Genomic DNA, 20,766 nt, shown 5'->3' on the forward strand with positions numbered 1-20,766 from the left:
ATATATATATATATATATATATAAGCACTTTGGTTAATCCGTATCTCGTGTTCCAGAAACTTCCGTTATTATACAAGTCAAATACTTGTCCCGTCTATTTTGATATAAATAAACCGAGATACATTCTTTTTTGTTTTCTTTGACATTTTTCCAGGGATAGTTGTGGAATCATAAATGATTTGTTTTATGACAAAACTCTGTACATGTAATGCGAATTGGAGTTTCTATTTAATATTTCACTCTCCAAAATGATGTGGGGCTTTGGGTGGGGGCAAAATGAGGAATTAGAAGAAAAATCTATTATGGAAAATGTTTAGGCCAATATCTAAAGGCAAAATGGCACCGGCAAATGATGTGTCCATAACGGCATCCTCTCAGTGTTTTTTTTTTTTTTTTTTTTTTTTTTTTTTGAAGGAATGTTTAAATTGCATTTTTAGTTCTTGGTTTGAGGACAAAGAATAATTGCTTAGACTTGTATGTAATACATCTTTTATTTTCTTCCCTGAAGGACTCTCTTTAACTGTCTCTTTTTTTTTTCCTCCTTCCTTTCCATCTATACCCTCTCTTTGTCCCTCTCTTCATCTTTCTCCTTCCTTTGCTTACGGTTTTCCCCCCCCCCCCACTTTGTCCAGCTCTCTTCAATAATACTTGGCACGCCGCCGTTTATCAAACACCTCCTCTTCGTCAGAGCTATAGTCGTGATAATGTTTATTCAATAGTTTCACGCCAACAGTAAAATCCGCCATGTCATCATCAGTCTCATAGTCATTGAAATTTGGAAGCCGACTACTTCCAATCTTGTGAAAACCTTGCTCTCTGTAGCGCTCTTCTTCACAGAACTTCATACACATCAGTAAAATCACAGTCATCAACACCAACCCCATGAGAGCTCCTGAAATCACAGAGAAAATTGAACTGAATAGTTTGGGAACAGAGAATATGGTAAGGGACTTAGTTTTAGTTTAAGCATTTGGGTGGGAGGTTTATAATTTAGTTGGGGAAGGACGGACAGTTACTATGACTTTTATAGCAGGTCAGGCACATGCACACAGGCAAAATTGATGTAACTGGTACCCAGCCCAACCTTTGCAGTAGACCAAGATTGATGTGACTGATACCTAGTCTTTGTAGCAGGCTGACAAGATTAATGTGACTGGTAGACAGCCTGAACATCCATAGCTCAGCATCTGCTCGGTGAAGCATGAATGAGACAAGAACCCAGGTTCTTCTTCAAATTTAGAAGGAGTCTGTTTATGTAATGACTATTAGTATTTAATCTGACTTGTAGTGATGCTAGTCAACATTATGAAACACCAAGTAATCTTTGATTGAGCTGACTGATTGTGATGATGGTAGTTAAACCCCAGGACAATTTTGATTAAGCACACCTTGGCTTTATACAGCGGCTCATGTGGACAGTTAAGGTTGTAATTTTTGAAAGTTGGCATAGCTGTGTGGGTACGAAGTTCACTTCCAAACTGCATGGTTCCAGGTTCAGTCCCCCCCATATAGCAGCTTGGGCAAGTGTCTATTAAAACCCTTGTTGACCAAAGATCTGTGAGTGGATTTGGTTGATGGAAACTGAAAGAAGCCCATCGTGTGTGTGTGTGTATGTGTCTGCCCCCTTGTCTTGACATTTTGTGATAATTATAAGCCAGTGTCACTGTCATGGAAACCGTGACATTCGTTCCCTGTTGTCAGACATACAACCTTACTTGGTAACGAGCAAGGATTAAATCTGCTTGAAAGAATTCCATCTGACCCATGCAAGCATGGAAAAGTGGATGTAAATGGAATGTCAAAGAATTACTCACCAGCAAAAAGTATGACAATAAAAGAAGGAATGCCAAAAATGGTTGATTTCTTTGTCATTCGTACAGCAAGAGAAGCAACATTCTCCCTATAACCAATACGGATATCCTGGGAAATTAGATATATTTATTAAATTTTAATTATTTAATGCATGAAATACAGACAGGCATGCACGCACATTCAATTGAAGCTGTGGTTTCACGTCATCATTTCTACAAATACTGACAACAATGAAGAATTATTATTTACATTTGACAGATAGTTATCCTCATCTTGTTTGTTGTTAACACAACGTTTCAGCTGATATACTCTCCAGCCTTCATCAGGTGCCTTGGGGAAATTTCGAACCCAGGTTCTCATTCTCCATATCTCTCTCTCACTCCATATCTCTCTCTCTCTCCCTCTCCATATCTCTTTCTCTCTCTCTCTCCATATCTCTTTCTCTCTCTCTCTCTCCATATCTCTTTCTCTCTCTCTCTCTCCATATCTCTTTCTCTCTCTCTCTCTCCATATCTCTCTCTCTCTCCATATCTCTTTCTCTCTCTCTCTCTCCATATCTCTTTCTCTCTCTTTCTCTCTCCATATCTCTTTCTCTCTCCATATCTCTTTCTCTCTCTCTCTCCATCTCTCTCTCCATATCTCTCTCTCCATATCTCTCTCTCCATATCTCTCTCTCCATATCTCTCTCTCCATATCTCTCTCTCCATATCTCTCTCTCCATATCTCTCTCTCCATATCTCTCTCTCCATCTCTCTCTCCATATCTCTCTCTCCATATCTCTCTCCATATCTCTCTCTCCATATCTCTCTCTCCATATCTCTCTCTCCATATATATACATGTATCATCATCATCATCGTTTAACGTCCGCTTTCATGCTAGCATGGGTTGGACGATTTGACTGAGGACTGGTGCAACCGGATGGCTACACCAGGCTCCAATCTAATTTGGCAGAGTTTCTACAGCTGGATGCCCTTCCTAACGCCAACCACTCAGAGAGTGTAGTGGGTGCTTTTACGTGTCACCCGCACGAAAACGGCCACGCTCAAAATGGTGTCTTCTATGTGCCACCCACACAAAAGCCAGTTCAGGGGCACTGGCAACGATCTTGCTCGAATATATATATATATATATCTGCCTCTCTCTCTATATATATACATACATATATATATATATATATACATCTCTGCCTCTCTCTCTCTCTATATATATATATATCTCTCTGCCTCTCTCTCTCTCTCTATATATATATCTCTGCCTCTCTCTCTCTCTATATATATATATCTCTGCCTCTCTCTCTATGTATATATATATAATGCCACACCCACTGGCTTAGTAGGCAGACCAACATTCTCCTTGAGCAGAATATCAGTCCTTCACATGGTTACTCATTTACGACTGGGTGTGTGCATGTCTGCAAATATCTGTGTGTGTGTGTGTGTGTGGATAGTTTATTCATGCATTCAAAACCTAAAATGTGAGAAGAAAGAAAGAGTAAATCACCTTTTCCCAGTCTTCGTAACCCTCTGCTGTTATAATCACCATGTATGATCCTGGTGGTAAGTAGATCCAAAAGAGGCCATCCTCACTTTTGAAAGTAGTTTTTAACTTGTAGATCTGGATACTCACATTACCAACCAGAAAACCAGTGGAATTATCCACTATTATCCCATGAATTCCCTGTTGCACCTGATAAAGTAGGGGAAAAAAAATACAAGTCATTCTTTTTTTATCGGTGCAGTCATTGGATTGGAGTCATGAAGGGCTTGAGAAGGGTATGGGTATAGCCCCTTTAAGATAAGGCCCATAGAAGGGGTGTAGGGGTTTTCAGTAGTCTATGGTCAACCCTATTATTTAGTCTGATATTTATATCATTGATTTCTGTTGATTGAAAGGCCACATAGTTACATAAAACAAATATAAATTTGTGCATACACAATCCAACCACATGGTCACAGGTTCAGTCTAACTGCGTGGCACTTTGGGCAAGTGTCGAGGCTATAACCTCAGGCCAACCAAAGCCATGTGAGTGGATTAGGTAGATGAAAACTGAAAGAAGCCTGTCTATATATATATATATATATAGAAATATGCTGTGTGTGAGAAGACCCGGCAAGCCAAGTGAGACCTAAATCTAAGGCCTCAGCCAGTCCACTTATGCGTACCTTCCTTCATTGGACACCAACGAGGGTAACCTCTACACATTAGCTTCATCTGCTAGAAATAGCAACCAAATCTCCTTCAAATCCTAATTTACTTTCTTGAGTCCATCTTAATCATATCTGACCCAGAGGGGTTATGGTAGGGTGACTAAACAGACACGCTCACCTCCTTCATTAGCTCAATCAATGGTAAATGATGTTTCTTCCAGATTTGTAAGAGTTCTTCTTCCGGAGGACGGTAACAACATCCTCCTAAATAAACGCTTACAGCTGGACACTTGTTTGTCAGTGAAGAATAATCCTGCAAAATAAAGATTTGTAAAACATGAGTAGCAGTAGTAGTCCAGTGACCATTCCTGACACTCAAAGACAAAGGAACATGCAATGAGAGAAAGACCAAGACAGATACAGGGTATATAGGAGCAGGGTATATAGCACAGAAATATGGTATTATTATGGAAATAGAGTAATACATCTGAAATAAAATAACCCAGGTGTGTATAATAGACATAAGGGTACACATAACTAATATTGGGTATATTTAATGGAAACAGAATGTTTAATAAAAATATAGTGTGTCATCATCATCATCATCATCTAATGTCTGTTTTTCCACGCTGGCATGGGTTGGACAGAAATTGGCAAGTTGGAGAACTGCACCAGGCTCCTTTTATTTGTTTGGGCAAAAGTTTCTATGATTGGATGCCCACAAGGGGCTACACACAGAGGGGACAAATAGATTAAGTTGATTATATTGACCCAGTGCGTAACTGGTACTTATTTAATTGAACCTGAAAGGCAAAGTTGACCTCGGCAGAATTTGAACTCAGAACGTAGTGGCAGATGAAATACTGCTAAGCATTTCGCCCGGCGTGCTAATGTTTCTGCCATCTCACTGCCTTGGGCAAAAGTTTCTATGATAGGATGCCCTTCCTAATGCCAGCCACTTCAGAGAGTGTACTGGGTGCTTTTTATGTGGCACCAGCAGCAGTGAGGTCACCAAACAATTCATAAGGCAAGGCCCCTTAACTGAGGTGGGGTGGGGAGTAGAAATGAGGGAGGTGGCTTTGTGCCAGGTGATGAGAGGCTATAGAGTATGGGGAGAGGGATAGAAATGGATGTCTTGCAGTAGAGAAGACACATGGATGATGATGTGACAGGACATACACATGTTAAATTGCAGGTAGGTGTATATAAGTGGAACCAAAAGGTGATTGGATAGGTTTTCATGATTGCAAAAGGAAAGTGGGAAAGGGACATACAACTGAGAAAGTGCACAGAACATAGAAACAGGGTATACAAACCTGAAATAAGGTTTGTACAATGTAAATAGGCTACGTATGACAAAAATAGTCATACAAGCTGCAGAAAAAACAAAAAAAAACCTGCCAAATTCACCATTCTTAGTTGTGTACATCCGTGCCTTTGAACAGAGATGCCTTGTTTGTTCTGCCTCACACTGCACAGACTCCCCTACCACTGTCGCTACTGTGAATGTAGCAAGCCAGTGATTTGCCCCATTGGAAACCTGTCACCAATGGAATTGTTGTACACAAAATGTGAAATGAAATTAAGAAAAAAATAAAATAATTTTTTAGAAACCCAATAAAATGGAAACTTACCAGTAGACTTCCAGTGTGGTTGTTGATTTTAGAGGCCACAACAACATTGCTGCTGTATTTCTTGGCTGTAAAAAAAAGACAGGACAGAACATAAACCTTCACCCAAAACCAGGAATCAGAAATTGTTTTGTTTTGTATCGATCCAATTTCATTTCTCTTTAGATTTGCTCATGGCCTATGTAACATAACTTCTCATCATTTAGCATCTATTTTCTCATACTTGCATGGGCTGGATGCCCTTCCTGTTGCCAACCCTTTACCTGTTTCCAAGTGAGATACTATTTCCCCACAGCCAGAACGTTTCCGTGGTAGATTGGAAACAAAGGACAATAGCTTCCATGACAGTTACACTTATCTGCAATTATCATTGTGATACCAAGATAAGGAGACAGTAACACACACACTATATATATACATATATATATATATATATATATATATTGGGTTGGTGCATAATTATTGCAGCTCTTCTCCAACAAAAACTATAACAATCCATCATCACACAAGTAAATATCAATTTGTGGACCTTACCGTTTAAATTGGAACTGCAATTAGAGTTTTGGCGGGGATCTGATGCGATGTAATTAACATAATCGTTGGCAAAACGTTTCTGAAAATTCTTGTATGCACTTTCGGCATGTCCTGATAATTGTGGAAAAGAAAAAGAATATAAAATCAAGAATAATTGGAAGGGAAAAAACAAAGGATAAAACATTTGGAGAAAAATGTTTCATTTCTGGTGGTGTTGGAAGAAATTAATAATACTAATTAACACATACAAGTTTCATTTGTTCAATCAACAATAGCAATAAATATAATGATTGTCAAAATAAAGCCCCGCCAAGGACCTGATATACATACTGTTTGTTTCACTGTCATAGTAAGGGTAAGCAGCCACAACTGGTTCTCCTGCCCTCAATACAATTGTTGCTGTTATTGATTTTCCTTTCATCCATTTCATGAATGACCCTGTTTCCGGTTGTGCATGTGAGGGGCCGTTTCCTTCTGTAACTGAAGAACAAAAAGTAAAAGATTTTAAATTTAATGATTACAAACAGACGAATGACTTTCTAAATGTATAAACAATATATGTATGTAGGTTCATAGATAAATAGGTAGACAGATAGGTAAATGTATTATATATATATCCTCATCGTTTAACGTCTGCTTTCCATGCTAGCATGGGTTGGACGATTTGACTGAGGACTGGTGAACCAGATGGCTACATCAGGCTCCAATCTGATTTGGCAGAGTTTCTACTGCTGGATACCCTTCCTAACGCCAACCACTCCGAGAGTGTAGTGGGTTCTTTTACGTGCCACCAGCACGAAAGCTGTGTATGTATATATCATCATCATCGTTTAATGTCCGCTGTCCATGCTGGTATGGGTCGAGTTCAATACCCAGCAGCATGTTGTGCCCTTGAGCAAGACGATAATGCACCAATTCACACAGCTAAAGTTGTTACTGAATAGCACGAGGAACATTCTAGTGAAGTTGAACATCTTATCTGGCCACTACAGTCCCCAGATCTCAATATTATTGAACATTTATGATGAATTTAAGAAAACAAGTAAGGAGTCGATATCCTCCATCTTCACTACAAGAACTGGAGACTGTTTTAGCTGAAGAACGGACAAAAATTCCTTTGCAAACAATTCAAACTTTGTCGAGTCCATACCTCGTAGAATTCGAACTGTAATTACTGCCAAAGGCAGTCCTAAACCGTATTAAAATAAATTTTAAGATGTTTCCATTATTTTGTCCAACCCCTGTATATATAATTCATTACACATGACGATATTTTATGTATATATAATTTATTGTATATAATAGAATAGTGTAGAAAGATTAGTATTTGAAATCCTTACTTTTGAAGTCAGTGTCTAAGTCAACGTTGTTGGCATTTTTAATTCCATCTTTGCCGTCGCATTTAGTCTTGTTTGCTTTTTCAGCCCCATCAGGGTTGAGTGAAGGCACCAGATGTATCAAACTGTTCTGCAAGATCTGGAAAATGAAAATTATATAAGACACCAGAGAATAAATGAGTTACCATATTTGATGGCATTAAAGGTGCATAGGTGTATCAGATGTACCCCCAATTTCAGTAGTGCAGATTCAGGTAAAACATTTCTCAATGCATTAAAATATATAATGTAGTGTGTTCGATTCTCTGACTGGGCTGTGTGTTGTCTTCTTGAGCATTATATTTTATTTCATGTTGCTCCAGTTCACTCAGCTGCAAAAATGAGTTGCGACGCCACTGGTGCCAAGCTGTATCAGCCCCTTTGCCTTTCCCTTGGATAACATCGGTGGCGTGGAAAGGGCAACTGCTGGTCTTGCATATACAACCGTGCCTGGACTTATGTCTTGGAGGGTAACTTTCTAGGGGCAATCCCATCATCATTCATGACCGAAGGGGGTCTTTACCCTTTTATAAATTGACTAAAAAGTAATGAAACCATTGCCCCAACATAGAGGTAAGTGGAATGGGCGAGGTGACAATCTAGTGAATGAAACCAGTGAAAAAAGTCAAAGAATACTTACAGATGTGACAATGTAGTCTTTACCAAAATTCTGACAGAGATGTTGGGAAAGTTGGAGAAGAATCTCTCGACCTGCTGCTTCATTACCATGGATGTTACCAACAAGTAAAATCGTTGCTTTGGGTTGTTGTTTTATAACTGTCTTCCCTAAGGTCAGCAAAAAGAGCTCCCTTTGCTCAGATGACTGTCCTAGACTAACAGGCAGAAAGAAAAGAAAACAAAAGTACATAAATATAAATAAAAATATGAAATAATCTCAGGTTCTTACCGTGCCTTGGGGGAACAACAAAAGCCTACAAGTTTTGTTTTTTTTTCAGATGACTTTGAAAGTATTTCATTATGGAACAAAAAGTATCCATTTTCTCCGTTGCCTGCCTTCCATGTTGGCAGGGGTTGGAGAGTCTGACAGGAATTGCTGAACCAGAAGACTGCATTGGGCCCCAGTGTCTGCTTTGGCATGGTTTCTATGGCTGGATGTGCTTCTTAATGCTGATCACATTACAGAGTGTACTGGGTGATTTTTTTTTTTTTCTTAACGCCAGAACTAGTTGGGTCACCAGATAACTTGCAAGACAAAGCCCCTCAACTAAGTGGGGTGCAGTATTGAGGGAAGTGGCTTAATACCGGGTGATGAGGGGTTAAAGTCTGGCAGAGGGACAGGAACAGGTGTCATACTGTGGAGGAGATCCATAGCTTCCCCAGCTGGAATAGGAGAAAAGATGGAGGTGCTGAGATTACCGGTATTCTGTTAATGAAGCATCTAGCTGAAATAATAACTGAAACATATCCAGAATGTTCAGGATCAACTTCCTTTTGTTTCTTCCCTCCTAGGGGCTTCTGAGTCATCAAACCCTTTCATTAAACGTAACTGAGTTATCTCCCTTGCTTGAATCAATGCAGTGAGTCTCTATATGGTTGTTTTACATGCTAGAAATATCAGTCAAATTTCCCTCAAATCACATCCAATTATGTTAGAAAAAGGGTTTGCTTCATCAGGGCTGACATGGGGCTAATTAACAGCAACAATATCAATGATAATGGATATAGGGTTGATTAATTAATTAACCAAATTATTGTGCTCGTTACATTAAATATACTTGTGCATATTTTTCTATGAAGAAATTTGCTCGTCTTTTTTCATATGGAGGAGAAATAAAAAAAGATAATAAATAGATAAGAAAATCAAAGATAAAAAAATTTATAAAAATGAACCAAAACCACCCAACAGAAAAACTAATAAATAAAACAAAAATTAAAACAAGAGGGAAAAATTTATTGAAAAATATATCTAATGATTTACTGACCTGGTGTAGGAGAAAATTCTAGAACAGCTTTTATTCAAATTCTGGATAAACTTGACCATTTGATCATAGTTATGATAAGTGAGCGTTTGTAACTGAACCAACATTTCAGCAGTGGTGGTAGTTAATTGACTGGGGTGTATGGTCACCTGTTTGGTCATTTGGCTCTTGCCTGTAAAACAGGGAAAGCCAGTATTTATTGGATAACCCAATATGTAAATAGATCTAATCAAGTTCTCTATAATAATTTCTTTTCTTCTCTTCCACCTCTCTCAGCACAGTCACTAGTTTCTCTTTCCCAACATAATAGAGAAAGGAAACAAATAAAAAAATATCTATATTTTAAGAATTTTATTTATTAAGATGAATGAATAAACATATGTACATACATACACACAGGCACAAACCTACACAAATGTATACAGATATGCTATATCTATACACATATTTAATTAAATCTTTGAGTAGTCCTTAAGTAAGGACCCAAGTATTTCACTTGAGCACTCTCACTGCCAACACATTCACAAAAGATAACAAGAAATATTATTACCTGGAGCTGTTACTGTTAAAGTATGCAGGCCTTCAGTTGCCATGATATAAAAGTCCCCATTTTTATCAGCTTGGAATGGTTCAGAGCCACCATCAATGGCTATAGACGCACCAGGCAGTGGTTTGTTCTGATAACTCACTCGGCCTAATACACCTATAAAATGTTCAGGGTAAATTTAGTAAGAAACATCTGTCATTGTATGTATGTATGTATGTATGGTGATACAAACATGAAAGCAGAACTCAACATAAATGTGTGTGTATAGGATCTATTTAATAGTCAGTGATGGTCAACCACATGTGTAGGGTTCTGTTCTATTTCTAATTATTTTGGTTTATAAGCTCCTGTTCTCTACTGAGATGTGTGTGTGTGTGTGTGTGTATATGAGAATTTAATACCGCTAAGCATTTTTCGCCTGGCGTGCTAACGTTTCTGCCAGCTCGCCGCCTTGAGGGTGGTCAATATTATCAACTGAAAATCCCTGAAGGTGCTCTAGTATGGCCACAGTTTAATGACTGAAACCAGTAAAAGAAAAGAAAAAAACAGTGCTGTAGCTTACCTTGAGTGGATTTCATGAGGAAATTCATTAAAGACTGGACATTACTTAACCAGATTTGACCAATTTGAGAATATGGTGGATACTCACAGCAGGCAATACGCATGGCTAGCTGTGAAGATTACAAATATTTAACAGGTTAAATCGTTTGAATAAATATTTCAATGAATAATTACAGCAAACATTTTGCAATCAAAAATGCTCCATTAAAACTTGCTCCTTCTCGCCTTCCATACTTTTACATCCCTCAATAAATTAAGTACCAGTAGAAAGGATTATTATTATTTATGCTGAATCATCAACGCTGTCCTACTAAAACTATGTGTGTGAGTATAGAGTGATGTAGTTGTATGGTGGACCAGTGGTGCAATAATATCCATCAAATTGAACCATGAAAACAGTGCTGTCATCAAGACTGATTCTTCAGAACAGTTCCATCTTAAGGATTGGAAAGTCATGGTTGGAGCATCCTTTTTGATGAAGATCTGTTTGATCATTGATGACACAAGACTAAATAATAGAACATATAAAATGGCTCTTCCTTGAAAAAAATGGATGTTAAAACAGGCAAGAATACATGACCGTGTGGTAAGAAGCTTGCTTTCCAACCTCATGGTTCCAGGTTCAGTTGCTCAGCATGGCACCTTGGGTGAGTGTTTTCTATAGCCTCGGGCCGACCAAAGCCTTTTAAGTGGATTTGGTAGATGGAAACTGAAAGAAGTCTGTTGTGTGGGTGTGTATCTATGTCTGTGTTTGTTCCCTCATCACCACTTGGCAATTGGAGTTGGTGTGTTTATGCCCTTGTAACTTAGTGGTTCAGCAAAAGAAACTGATAGAATAAGTACTAGGCCCAAAAAATAAGTCTTGGAGTCAATTTATTTGACTAAAAGCCCTAGGGCAGTGCTCCAGCATGGCCACAGTCAATGACTGAAACATGTAAAAGAATAAAACACACACACACGTATGTATAGATGTATAAATCAAAAAAACTTACCGTATATGTGCCATAGATTTCAAAGACATGCTTTAAAATAGAGGCTGGACGTCTAAGATGCTTTTCTTTGCTTTTGCACTGGTTGGCTGTGAAGTTCTTTGGAATGGTCTCGGTAATGGCATCAGCCAACATCTTAAAGATCAATCGATTGATCTGACTGTAATTAGCTTTCTGGTTGTTATCAAATGGGAAACTGGAAGAACGAGAATGAAGGAAATAACGTTATAACGAAATGATAGAGAGACACAGAGAGAGAGACAGACAGACAGATAGGTAAATAGGCAGAGAGAGGGAGATTTATGAAATACAAACAGATAGACAGACACAAGATAAAGAGAGAACGAGTGGGAAAATTATACACTAATATGTGTTGTTGGAGGTGAATTAATGTAAAGGAGACTGAAAGGAGGAGGCAACAACAACAACATTGAATGGATTAAGGGAAAGATTGATAAATAAAGTTGGAACGTCCAATGGTGCTGAGACTTATTTTATTGTATGACAAGAAGTAGAATTATGTAATAGTATGGTGGATCAATGAGGCTATAATATTCCTGTGTAAAACTGGTGTTGTAATTGTATGGTGGACCAGTGGTGTTATGATATTGCTGTGTGTGGTAGAGTAATGATGTAACTGAATAGTGAACTAGTAGTGCTATGATATTGGTGTGTAAAGATAGTGATGTAATTGTATGGTGGACCAGTGGTGCTATAATATTGGTGTGTGAAAACAGAGTGATGTTGTAATTGTATGGTGGACCATTGGTGCTATAATAGTGATGTGTGAAGAGAGAGAGAGAGAGAGAGAGAGTGATATAGTTATATGGTTGATCAGTGGTGCTATAATACTTGTGTGTGAGTATAGAGTGATGTAGTTGTATGGTGGCCCAGTGGTGCCATAATATTGATTCACAAAGATAGAGTGATGATATATTGAATAATGTACTCCGAGGTAGACTTTTGCTGAAAACAACACCAAGTGATAAGAGCGGGAATATTTTCTATTATCAGTCTGCTCAGTCACGGCCGACCTGTGGCTAACAACAATTCATGCATGTTCGTGTAACTAAACATACTTAAAAACCAATATTAACAGTACTTACTCCACAGTTTTGCCGTCAGCTTCAAGACTGAGGGCCTGAGTAAAACGGTTTCTGCTGAATGCTTTCATTAAAAGAGGTTTCACAGATCTGCTCTAAAAAGTAAAGAGAAATACATGGCTGCAGTCAAATGAGTGAAATGGCTGAAAGAACAGAATAAAAGAATAAGATATATGCATATGTGTGTGTGTGTGAATGTATTGGGTTGTCCGGAAAGTTCGTGCCGATTTATAGTAGCTTACCTTTCGACTTATTTGCCATGAAACCACCTCAGTTCTGGGAAGAAGGTATTTTCAAGTTAAAGGAAAGATGAAGACGCATTGTGCAACAAAATGGTTCATATTTGGTTGATTAAAAACGTAATGGCAAGTATTTATTGACCTTTTTCTTACCTTTAAAAATCGGCATGAACTTTCCGGACAACCCGATATATTCTTGCGTGTCCTGGTGTAAACACTCTTAGGTATTTACATCACTAAAGGGAGGCAACTCAATAAAACTACAGTAACTACATCAATCAATAAATTGTGATCAATAAGGTGGTGCTCCAGCATGGCCACAGTCAAATGACTGAAACAAGTAAAAGAGTAATAAAATAAGAGCCAAACTAATTACTGAGTGGTCAACATAAGCAAGCAACAACAACAAAGAAAATGGCTACATTCCAATGAATGGAATCGTAAGTGATAAATTTCTTCACTTACCATTTTATGTTTTGTACTGGAAGACTGATGTGTTTGGTTTTGAGTCAAACAGGAGCCAGGCTTTGCCATGTGTAGCATCTCTAAGTTTAAGGTTGGATATATGAAGATGTGGGTGTTTTCTAATAAGTTTCTGATGCTTGTGTCGTTATTTCTGTAACCTTTAACAGATTGAAACAGCAAAATTAAATACAAACATACACAGGGTGGCCCAAAAGTAGGTTTACAGTTATCACGTAGGCACTTTAAATCTCTTTAAAAATATTTTATTACGTTTAAATTTCTATCTTACGATCGTATTGTTTCTGCACATCTTAAACAGACAATGTTTAAATCTCCCAGACGCTCAAAATGTCCTCCTTCAAGCCTCTTCAGAACACTGACACACAGTGCAGCACAAATTCCAATCTCCATCAATTTCGGTGAATGCATCAGAAATGGAATCTTTTAATTCATTTACTGTTTTGGGATTCTTCTCATAAACCTTGTTCTTTACAACACCCCGCAAAAAAGAAATCCATTGCTGTCAGGTCAGGTGAATGTGGTGGCCATTGGATGCTGCCCCCTCTTCCAAACCAACGCTGTGGAAAGGTACTCTCTTGGTAGATATCATTATAATATATATATATATATATATATATATATATATATAGATAGATAAAATCTCTCTCTCTCTCTCTCTCTCTACTATCTATCTGAGTTCAATTCCAGGCCAGGCACTAAGGTGAATCACAAGACACCTGAAGTAGGTTGGAGTGTATAATAGCCAAAACAAAGTGAAAACAACAATCAAGGTGAGAACATCACTCCGACTACGTAAAATAAAATTCCTCATCTCACAAATCTAAGGAGATATTCCTGTAAAACAGAAACTTACCAAGAGATAAATATTTAATGAGTCTCATTAAAATTTCACTGGTGACAGGTTCGTCTCCGTTTATGTTTGCCATCAGAGCAATTCTAGGTTTCAATGACCCCGGGGAGTTCTCTTTGTTGGCGCTCATGTGGACTTCCATCAGGGTTAGCCTCGAGGCCTTGCCTCGTGTCTCCGTGTAGCTTAAGATGTCACTGTTGAAAGACGACAACCCTTGAAGGTATCGTCGGATTTTGGGCAGGAGCAAATAGTGCGGACCCTCAGCATTTTTCCTCAGAAGGAATTCGGTTTCGTTCAGTAATGCTATGCTTGAGTTAACCATTAGGGTGAAATTAAGAACCACTGCGGCCCCTTCGGAAACCTTGATCTGAGCAGTCTCTGATATGTAACTGAAATGAAACAAAAAAATGCAAATTTATTTTTAAAAAAATAAATAAAGAGAAAAAAGAAAACAACACTGCTTACTTTTGATGTACCCATGCCCCTTCTTTTCCACTCTGTGGCTACAGGTTTTGGGGCCAATCCCAGTTCACAACATCTTGACTTAATGCCATCTACACTAACCTGACAAATATTTTGTGAGTAGAGGATCATAGCGATGATGATGATGATGATGATGGTTGTGATAATGATGATGATGATAATTGTGATAATGAAATTGGTGGTATTGATGATGTAGATGATTATTATGATGATGATGATGACAATGAGGACAAGGAGGATGTGGATGATGATGATAGTGACAGTGAAGTGATGACAATGTCCAAGACAATAATGATTGCAATGATGCTAATGATGATGGGATTGCAATGACACTATGCTAATTTTTTGGTCATCCCAGACCACAAAATATTCCAGAGAAGAATCAACTCACCCAAACTTTGAAGCAGTGATTTCATATTTGTCCGGCGCCAGAAGTCTCCAATAATCACCATCATTTCCAGTCACCACGTCATGGTCAATTCCTGACACTGATATTTTGACATTGGACAGGAATTGACCCGTCATTTTGTTTTGGACAAAGCCTCGAACACCTTTATGAATCTGGAATGTAAAATTACATATTTTTCTTTCTTAGTACCTTATAGGGGTCACAGGTGCAGTTACAAACAAGGATTTCTGAATAAGATTTCTAAATTATTAACCCCATTTTAAAAATATTTATTCCACAGGGGCAGTGAATTGACAGAAAAAATCAGGACAGCAGAAAAAATGCCTTGTGGTATTTAGTTACATCCTTTTATGTAGAAGCCAGATCAAAATAGATATCAGAGCAAGATGCAGTCCTCAGACACACTGGATCCTGTCAAACTGTCCAACCCATGCCAGCATGGAACATGGAAATTAAGTGATGATTATGACGATGATGATGATCATAGCCTATACTCACTGACTCCCACAAGTGGAAAAAAAGGGGACTTACTTGAGCCATGTATACCAACAAGGAGTACTTATTGTCTTCCCAGTAATCCTGGAGTCTTGAAGCGTTTGGAAATTTTACACAACTAATCTCAAGAGTGATTTCAAAGCAGTTGGTGTTAAGGTAACTCCAATCTTGCATTCCTCCTGTAAATATCAAAAGAAGATGAAAACCAGAGTAAACAGAAGGTAAAGGCAGGTGAGATCTGGATAACCGGCTTTCGTGGATGGACTGCTTTGTTGTTAGCAATAAGGTTACAACAACTTGCGTGGTAACTTGCACTTTAGGACTGATTAACTGGTACAAGTACCACATAAAACCAAATCATACGACATCTCGAGAGTCAATTATAATTCCACAGATATCTCCCTTGTCACTCAACCCAACGTACTCATTAACCTCAATGGTTTTTTTTTTTTTCTCTTTCCTCATTACGGCTATATTTTTGATTAATAAAAAAAAAAAATTTTCTTGGTTGATTTAGTCTATTAGACCTGAACTAACAATATGATGAAGTTATTTCAAAAAAGATGTAGGATGACAGACTCACCTGCTAAACTATACCATTCTGCACCATTGGTTACACCACCAGGAAATCCTTTAGAGACTTTGTCGCATTTCTCCCCTTTGTACATCTTTCGATGAGCCTTCAATGGAAACAAAACACTGATAGTCAGGAGCTGCACACATTTGGATGTATATATATATATATATATCTTTTATTTTCTGCTTGTCCCAGTCATTGGATTGCAGCCATAGAGGGACAGAAACATGGTGTCTTGTAGGACGTGACAGACATGGCTATTCCAGTTGGAAATGGATAGAAGATGGTTGAAGGGATATCAGGGCATAGCCCCAAGAGACAGGAATGGGAAGACAAGGGTTCCAGAGGAATGGACAGGATAAATGGATGGGTAAGTTTGTGAAGATGGAAAAGTTGTCAAACGGAAAATGAACTTGAAAAGAAAAAACAAAAACAATACAATGTAATCTAATACATACGAATGAATAAGATTTGGCCAAGATTTTGAAGACTTTGTCATCTGGAGATTTGCTGTACTTATTCTCTCCATTGGGAGTATTGTCAAACGGATAACTGGCAACCAAGGAACCACCATGTAGATTGGCAGACAGTACAAATGGAATTGACTTAAACCAGGCCATTACGGCTTGGGTTTCTGGCTCAAGTGTCCGTATGAGAGATTCTTCGTCAAACTGGTCTGGGAAATTCCGGTTCAGATCTACATTGTGAGCATTAGCGCGTCCTCTGAGGTAGGATAAGAACCCTGTTGGAGGAAATGGTAATTTTTAGAGAAAAATAGGAAAATGGAATTCAGAAAGGAGAAAAGAAATTAAATGGGAAGATGGGGAGGGGGATATTGAAAAAATAAAGGCAGAAAGTAAATAAGATTAAAAGAGATTTCATCGAAAAGTATTTGAAATGAAAAATAATCAATAAGGGGGAGACAAATGTGGTTGCTGTATTTACCCCCTTAGTGAAGACAGAGGTATTGTTTTCAGTCGTGTTTGTTTGTTTGTTTGTCTGTCCGTGGACAAGATATCTCAAGAATCACAGGATGGATTCAAATGAAACTTTCAGGAATGGTTGGCCTCGTGACTGACACAAACTGATTAGATTTTGGGATCAATCCAGTACCAGAGAAGGATTCTGGATTATTTTACCGTTTTTTTACTTAATTTTTTAGAGCAGTCTGGTTCAGTTTGTGAGAGCAGTTGAGTTTATTTCAGATATTCCCATTTTAAAAATCATCTCTGGCTAATCGTTGAGAGGACGTTGGTGTTGCCTTGGCGGAGATTTGCGCTCTCTGAGTGCACTTGTTAATGTTTTGTTGTTATTTTGCTGTGTTTGATGTTTTATTCTTTAGCTCCTTGTCAGCTTTGGCGAGCAGACTTACAAAAACCTTTAGCATTCAAATCAACCACACCTGGACTGATCATTCTACTCATTTAATGTTCAAACTGACCAGATCCAGCTTCTCACACACATCCTACATTGTCAGTCTAAAAATAAACAATCACAGGCATTATTTCAAAGCTATGAAATAATGCAAGATTAATCCAAAACAATGTAAATAAATAAACATTACATCTTGCAGAGTAATCTGAATGCTAAAGGGTTACTGTTTAAACTAGCCAGATCCAACCTCTCACACTTACCCTACAATGTCATTCTAAAAATATACAATCACATCGTTGAAATCTCAAAGCTACGAGATAATGCACGATTAATCCAAAACAATGTGAATAGATAAGAATTACATCTGACAGAGTAATCTGAATAATAAAAGGATAAAGATATTCCAACCACAACTAACCTTCCTTTTAGGTATAATTTGAGAGAAATTTAGCTGCAACTTCTAACACATTAAGCACTGACCACGAAGACCACTACCCTTCACACACACCCACTACCTCCACCCCACCGCAAGGTGAAGAAACAAAAATCACAAAAATAAATAGATTTTCATACTGACCCTTTGTGGAGTTCTCAAAGCCGTCTGGATTCATGGAAGGCATCAAGTGAATCCTGATTGTGTTAACCAAACTTGTTAACAGAGAATTCCTGCCATAGTTCTCACAGAGTAATTGTGCCAGCAACAACAGCATTTCACGTCCAACAGCCTCGTTGCCATGCATATTAGCAATGTAGCGGAATTCGGGTTTGCCTGCAAATTAGAAGATAGGGCTCAAGATGGCTACTAAATAATAATAATAATAATAATAATAATAATAATAATAATAACATAGAAAGGATTGAGGTAACTCCTCCTGAAGATATAGAGTCAAAATTAAAAGAAGAGTGCCATTGTTATCCAGTGAATGATATTTCGACATCTTGTGTGTCTTCAACTGGTTCAAAAAATAATAATGATAATAATAATAATAATAATAATAATTAATAATAGTCCTTTCTACTATAGACACAAGGCCTGAAATTTGAGTGTAGGGGGATAGTCGATTACATTGACCCCAGTGCTCAACTGGTACTTATTTTATCAATCTCAAAAGGATGAAAGGCAAAGTCGACCTCACAGGAATTCGAACTCAAAATGTAAAGAAGGACAAAAATACCACAAAACATTTTGTCTGCCATGCTAATGATTCTGCCAGCTTGCTTATGATAAAGATAATGGATTGGTAAAATTGTTAGATTCACACAGAAAATACCCTGGGGCATTTGCTTTTATTTTTATTTTTTTATGTTGTGAGTTCAAATCCTTCCAGATGATTTTATGAATAGCTCAACACATCGGAACAGAAAACAAAACCTTACCTGGCATATGAACTCCAGGTTTGTTAGTTATTTCTAACACCCAAAGATCTCGCTTTTGAACGGACTTGCCCAAGGAGTAAAGTCGAGTAATATGAGGGCACCTGTCGACAATGGTCTTCAAGAGCTCTTCAAGTTCCTCAAAGTGATGATATTCAAATGTTGTTGGTTCTAGAAACTGCAAAGCCTGGCGAGTGTCTGTAATTTCCAGCCTTTCTATCTCTTCAATGAGCCACTGTCTACTCCCGGGCTGAGATTGAACTGACGACAGAGACCTTTGCTTTGTAATGGAAAACTCTGTTGGTACTACGGAGGGATTGTCGCTGAAAGCAAAAAGCAAAAACACAAATAGGCACCAGCATGACCGCATGGTTGAGAAGCTCATTTTGAAACTGCATGGCTTTGGGTTCAGTCCCATTGCACAGCATCTTCGGTAAGGGTCAGCCCTAGGCTGATCTAAGTTTTGTGAGTGAATTTGATAGACAAAAACGTGTGTGTGTGTGTGTGTGTGTGTGTGTGTGTGTGTGTGTGTGTGTGTGTGTGTGTGTGTGTGTGTGTGTGTGTGTGTGTGTGTGTGTGTGTGTGTGTGTGTTACAGGGATGTAAGCACACCAACATATAACAAGTGATTAAATAAATATATTCACCTTTCCTATCACCTGACTTTTAATGGTTTTGTGAACAAAATATTGGACTGACACCTGTGCAGGTGGCACATAAAAAAACACCATTTGAGCGTGGCCATTGCCAGTATCGCCAAACTGGCCCTCGTGCCAGTGGCACGTAAAAAGCACCCACTACACTCTCTTTTACTCTTTCACTTGTTTCAGTCATTTGACTGCGGCCATGCTGGAGCACCACCTTTAGTCGAGCAAATCGACTCCAGGACTTATTCTTTGTAAGCCTAGTACTTATTCTATCGGTCTCTTTTTGCCGAACCGCTAAGTTACGGGGACATAAACACACCAGCATCGGTTGTCAAGCGAAGTTGGGGGGACAAACACAGACACACAATCATATACACACATACATATATACGACGGGCTTCTTTCAGTTTCTGATAATTTTAGATTGCCAACATACATATATATGCACTCACACATACATATATATCTATATGATGATGAGGTGGTGGTGATCATGATTATAGTAATGATGGTGATCCCAGAACCAGGCATAAAGGGCTAGTAAGGTTACTGGTAACAACAACAGCAGCAGCAGTCACAACACCACTACCACCACCACCACCAACAACAACAACACAAACCACTACTACCATCACCACCACCAACAGCAGCAGCAGCAGCAATGACAGCAACAGCAGCTGCAGCAGCAACAGCAACCTCTACCACCACCAACAACAACAAGAACAACAACAGCAACAACAACGATGACAGGAAAAAAAGAACAGTAGCAACAACAAAATAACAGGGGAGAGGAGGGGGGACTTCCATATGTTTGGAAAATAAGGCATGGTGTACCTTTTCCTCCCCTTCCACCTACCACCACTATGGATCTGAGGAAAAACCAAGAAAGAAAAAGGAAGTAGTGGTGATGGGAAGAGCAGGAAATGGGTCAGTTCCTCCTAATAACAATGGTTAAAATAATCAGTAATTGAAGCTAATTGTGGAGACGAAAAATTAATGTTTGTCCTTAATTATTTGAACGAAGAACATTGAAAGGAATTAATTAACCACTGGAAATAACTCCAAATTAGCTTTAGACAAATTATGGAGGGAGTGGCATTTGTGGTGACGGTGGGGGTGGTGATGATGGTGGTGGTGGTGGTTGTAGGGGTGGTGGTGGTGATGACTGGAGATAATGATAGTGGAGGTGGTG

General features: G+C 38.4%; 1 protein-coding gene across 2 annotated transcripts in view; it reads right to left on the reverse strand.

Annotated features, from left to right (window-relative positions):
- Nucleotides 1–41: 41 nt before the first annotated feature.
- Nucleotides 42–20,766, reverse strand: part of LOC106880679 (carboxypeptidase D) — a 42,915-nt gene continuing 22,190 nt past the window's right edge. Inside the window, exons 5-26 of one of the 2 annotated variants that reach the window (XM_014930735.3) lie at nucleotides 18,932–19,251; nucleotides 18,132–18,323; nucleotides 16,639–16,922; nucleotides 16,187–16,283; nucleotides 15,640–15,782; nucleotides 15,091–15,260; nucleotides 14,220–14,605; nucleotides 13,346–13,503; nucleotides 12,645–12,736; nucleotides 11,542–11,734; nucleotides 10,551–10,659; nucleotides 9,992–10,144; nucleotides 9,445–9,613; nucleotides 8,142–8,334; nucleotides 7,466–7,601; nucleotides 6,456–6,605; nucleotides 6,126–6,236; nucleotides 5,595–5,659; nucleotides 4,139–4,273; nucleotides 3,314–3,499; nucleotides 1,815–1,920; nucleotides 42–892 (exon numbers count right to left, since the gene is read on the reverse strand). In XM_014930735.3, coding sequence (XP_014786221.2) covers nucleotides 639–892; nucleotides 1,815–1,920; nucleotides 3,314–3,499; nucleotides 4,139–4,273; nucleotides 5,595–5,659; nucleotides 6,126–6,236; nucleotides 6,456–6,605; nucleotides 7,466–7,601; nucleotides 8,142–8,334; nucleotides 9,445–9,613; nucleotides 9,992–10,144; nucleotides 10,551–10,659; nucleotides 11,542–11,734; nucleotides 12,645–12,736; nucleotides 13,346–13,503; nucleotides 14,220–14,605; nucleotides 15,091–15,260; nucleotides 15,640–15,782; nucleotides 16,187–16,283; nucleotides 16,639–16,922; nucleotides 18,132–18,323; nucleotides 18,932–19,251 — 3,802 coding nt within the window. In that variant the 3' untranslated portion in view covers nucleotides 42–638. Of the gene's footprint in view, nucleotides 893–1,814; nucleotides 1,921–3,313; nucleotides 3,500–4,138; nucleotides 4,274–5,594; nucleotides 5,660–6,125; nucleotides 6,237–6,455; nucleotides 6,606–7,465; nucleotides 7,602–8,141; nucleotides 8,335–9,444; nucleotides 9,614–9,991; nucleotides 10,145–10,550; nucleotides 10,660–11,537; nucleotides 11,735–12,644; nucleotides 12,737–13,345; nucleotides 13,504–14,219; nucleotides 14,606–15,090; nucleotides 15,261–15,639; nucleotides 15,783–16,186; nucleotides 16,284–16,638; nucleotides 16,923–18,131; nucleotides 18,324–18,931; nucleotides 19,252–20,766 lie in introns of both variants that reach the window. The other variant, XM_089341417.1, reaches the window with a different exon arrangement.

This window comes from Octopus bimaculoides, chromosome 24, assembly GCF_046866305.1.
Source record: "Octopus bimaculoides isolate indiv1 chromosome 24, ASM4686630v1, whole genome shotgun sequence".
Taxonomy (NCBI): Eukaryota; Metazoa; Mollusca; class Cephalopoda; order Octopoda; family Octopodidae; genus Octopus; species Octopus bimaculoides.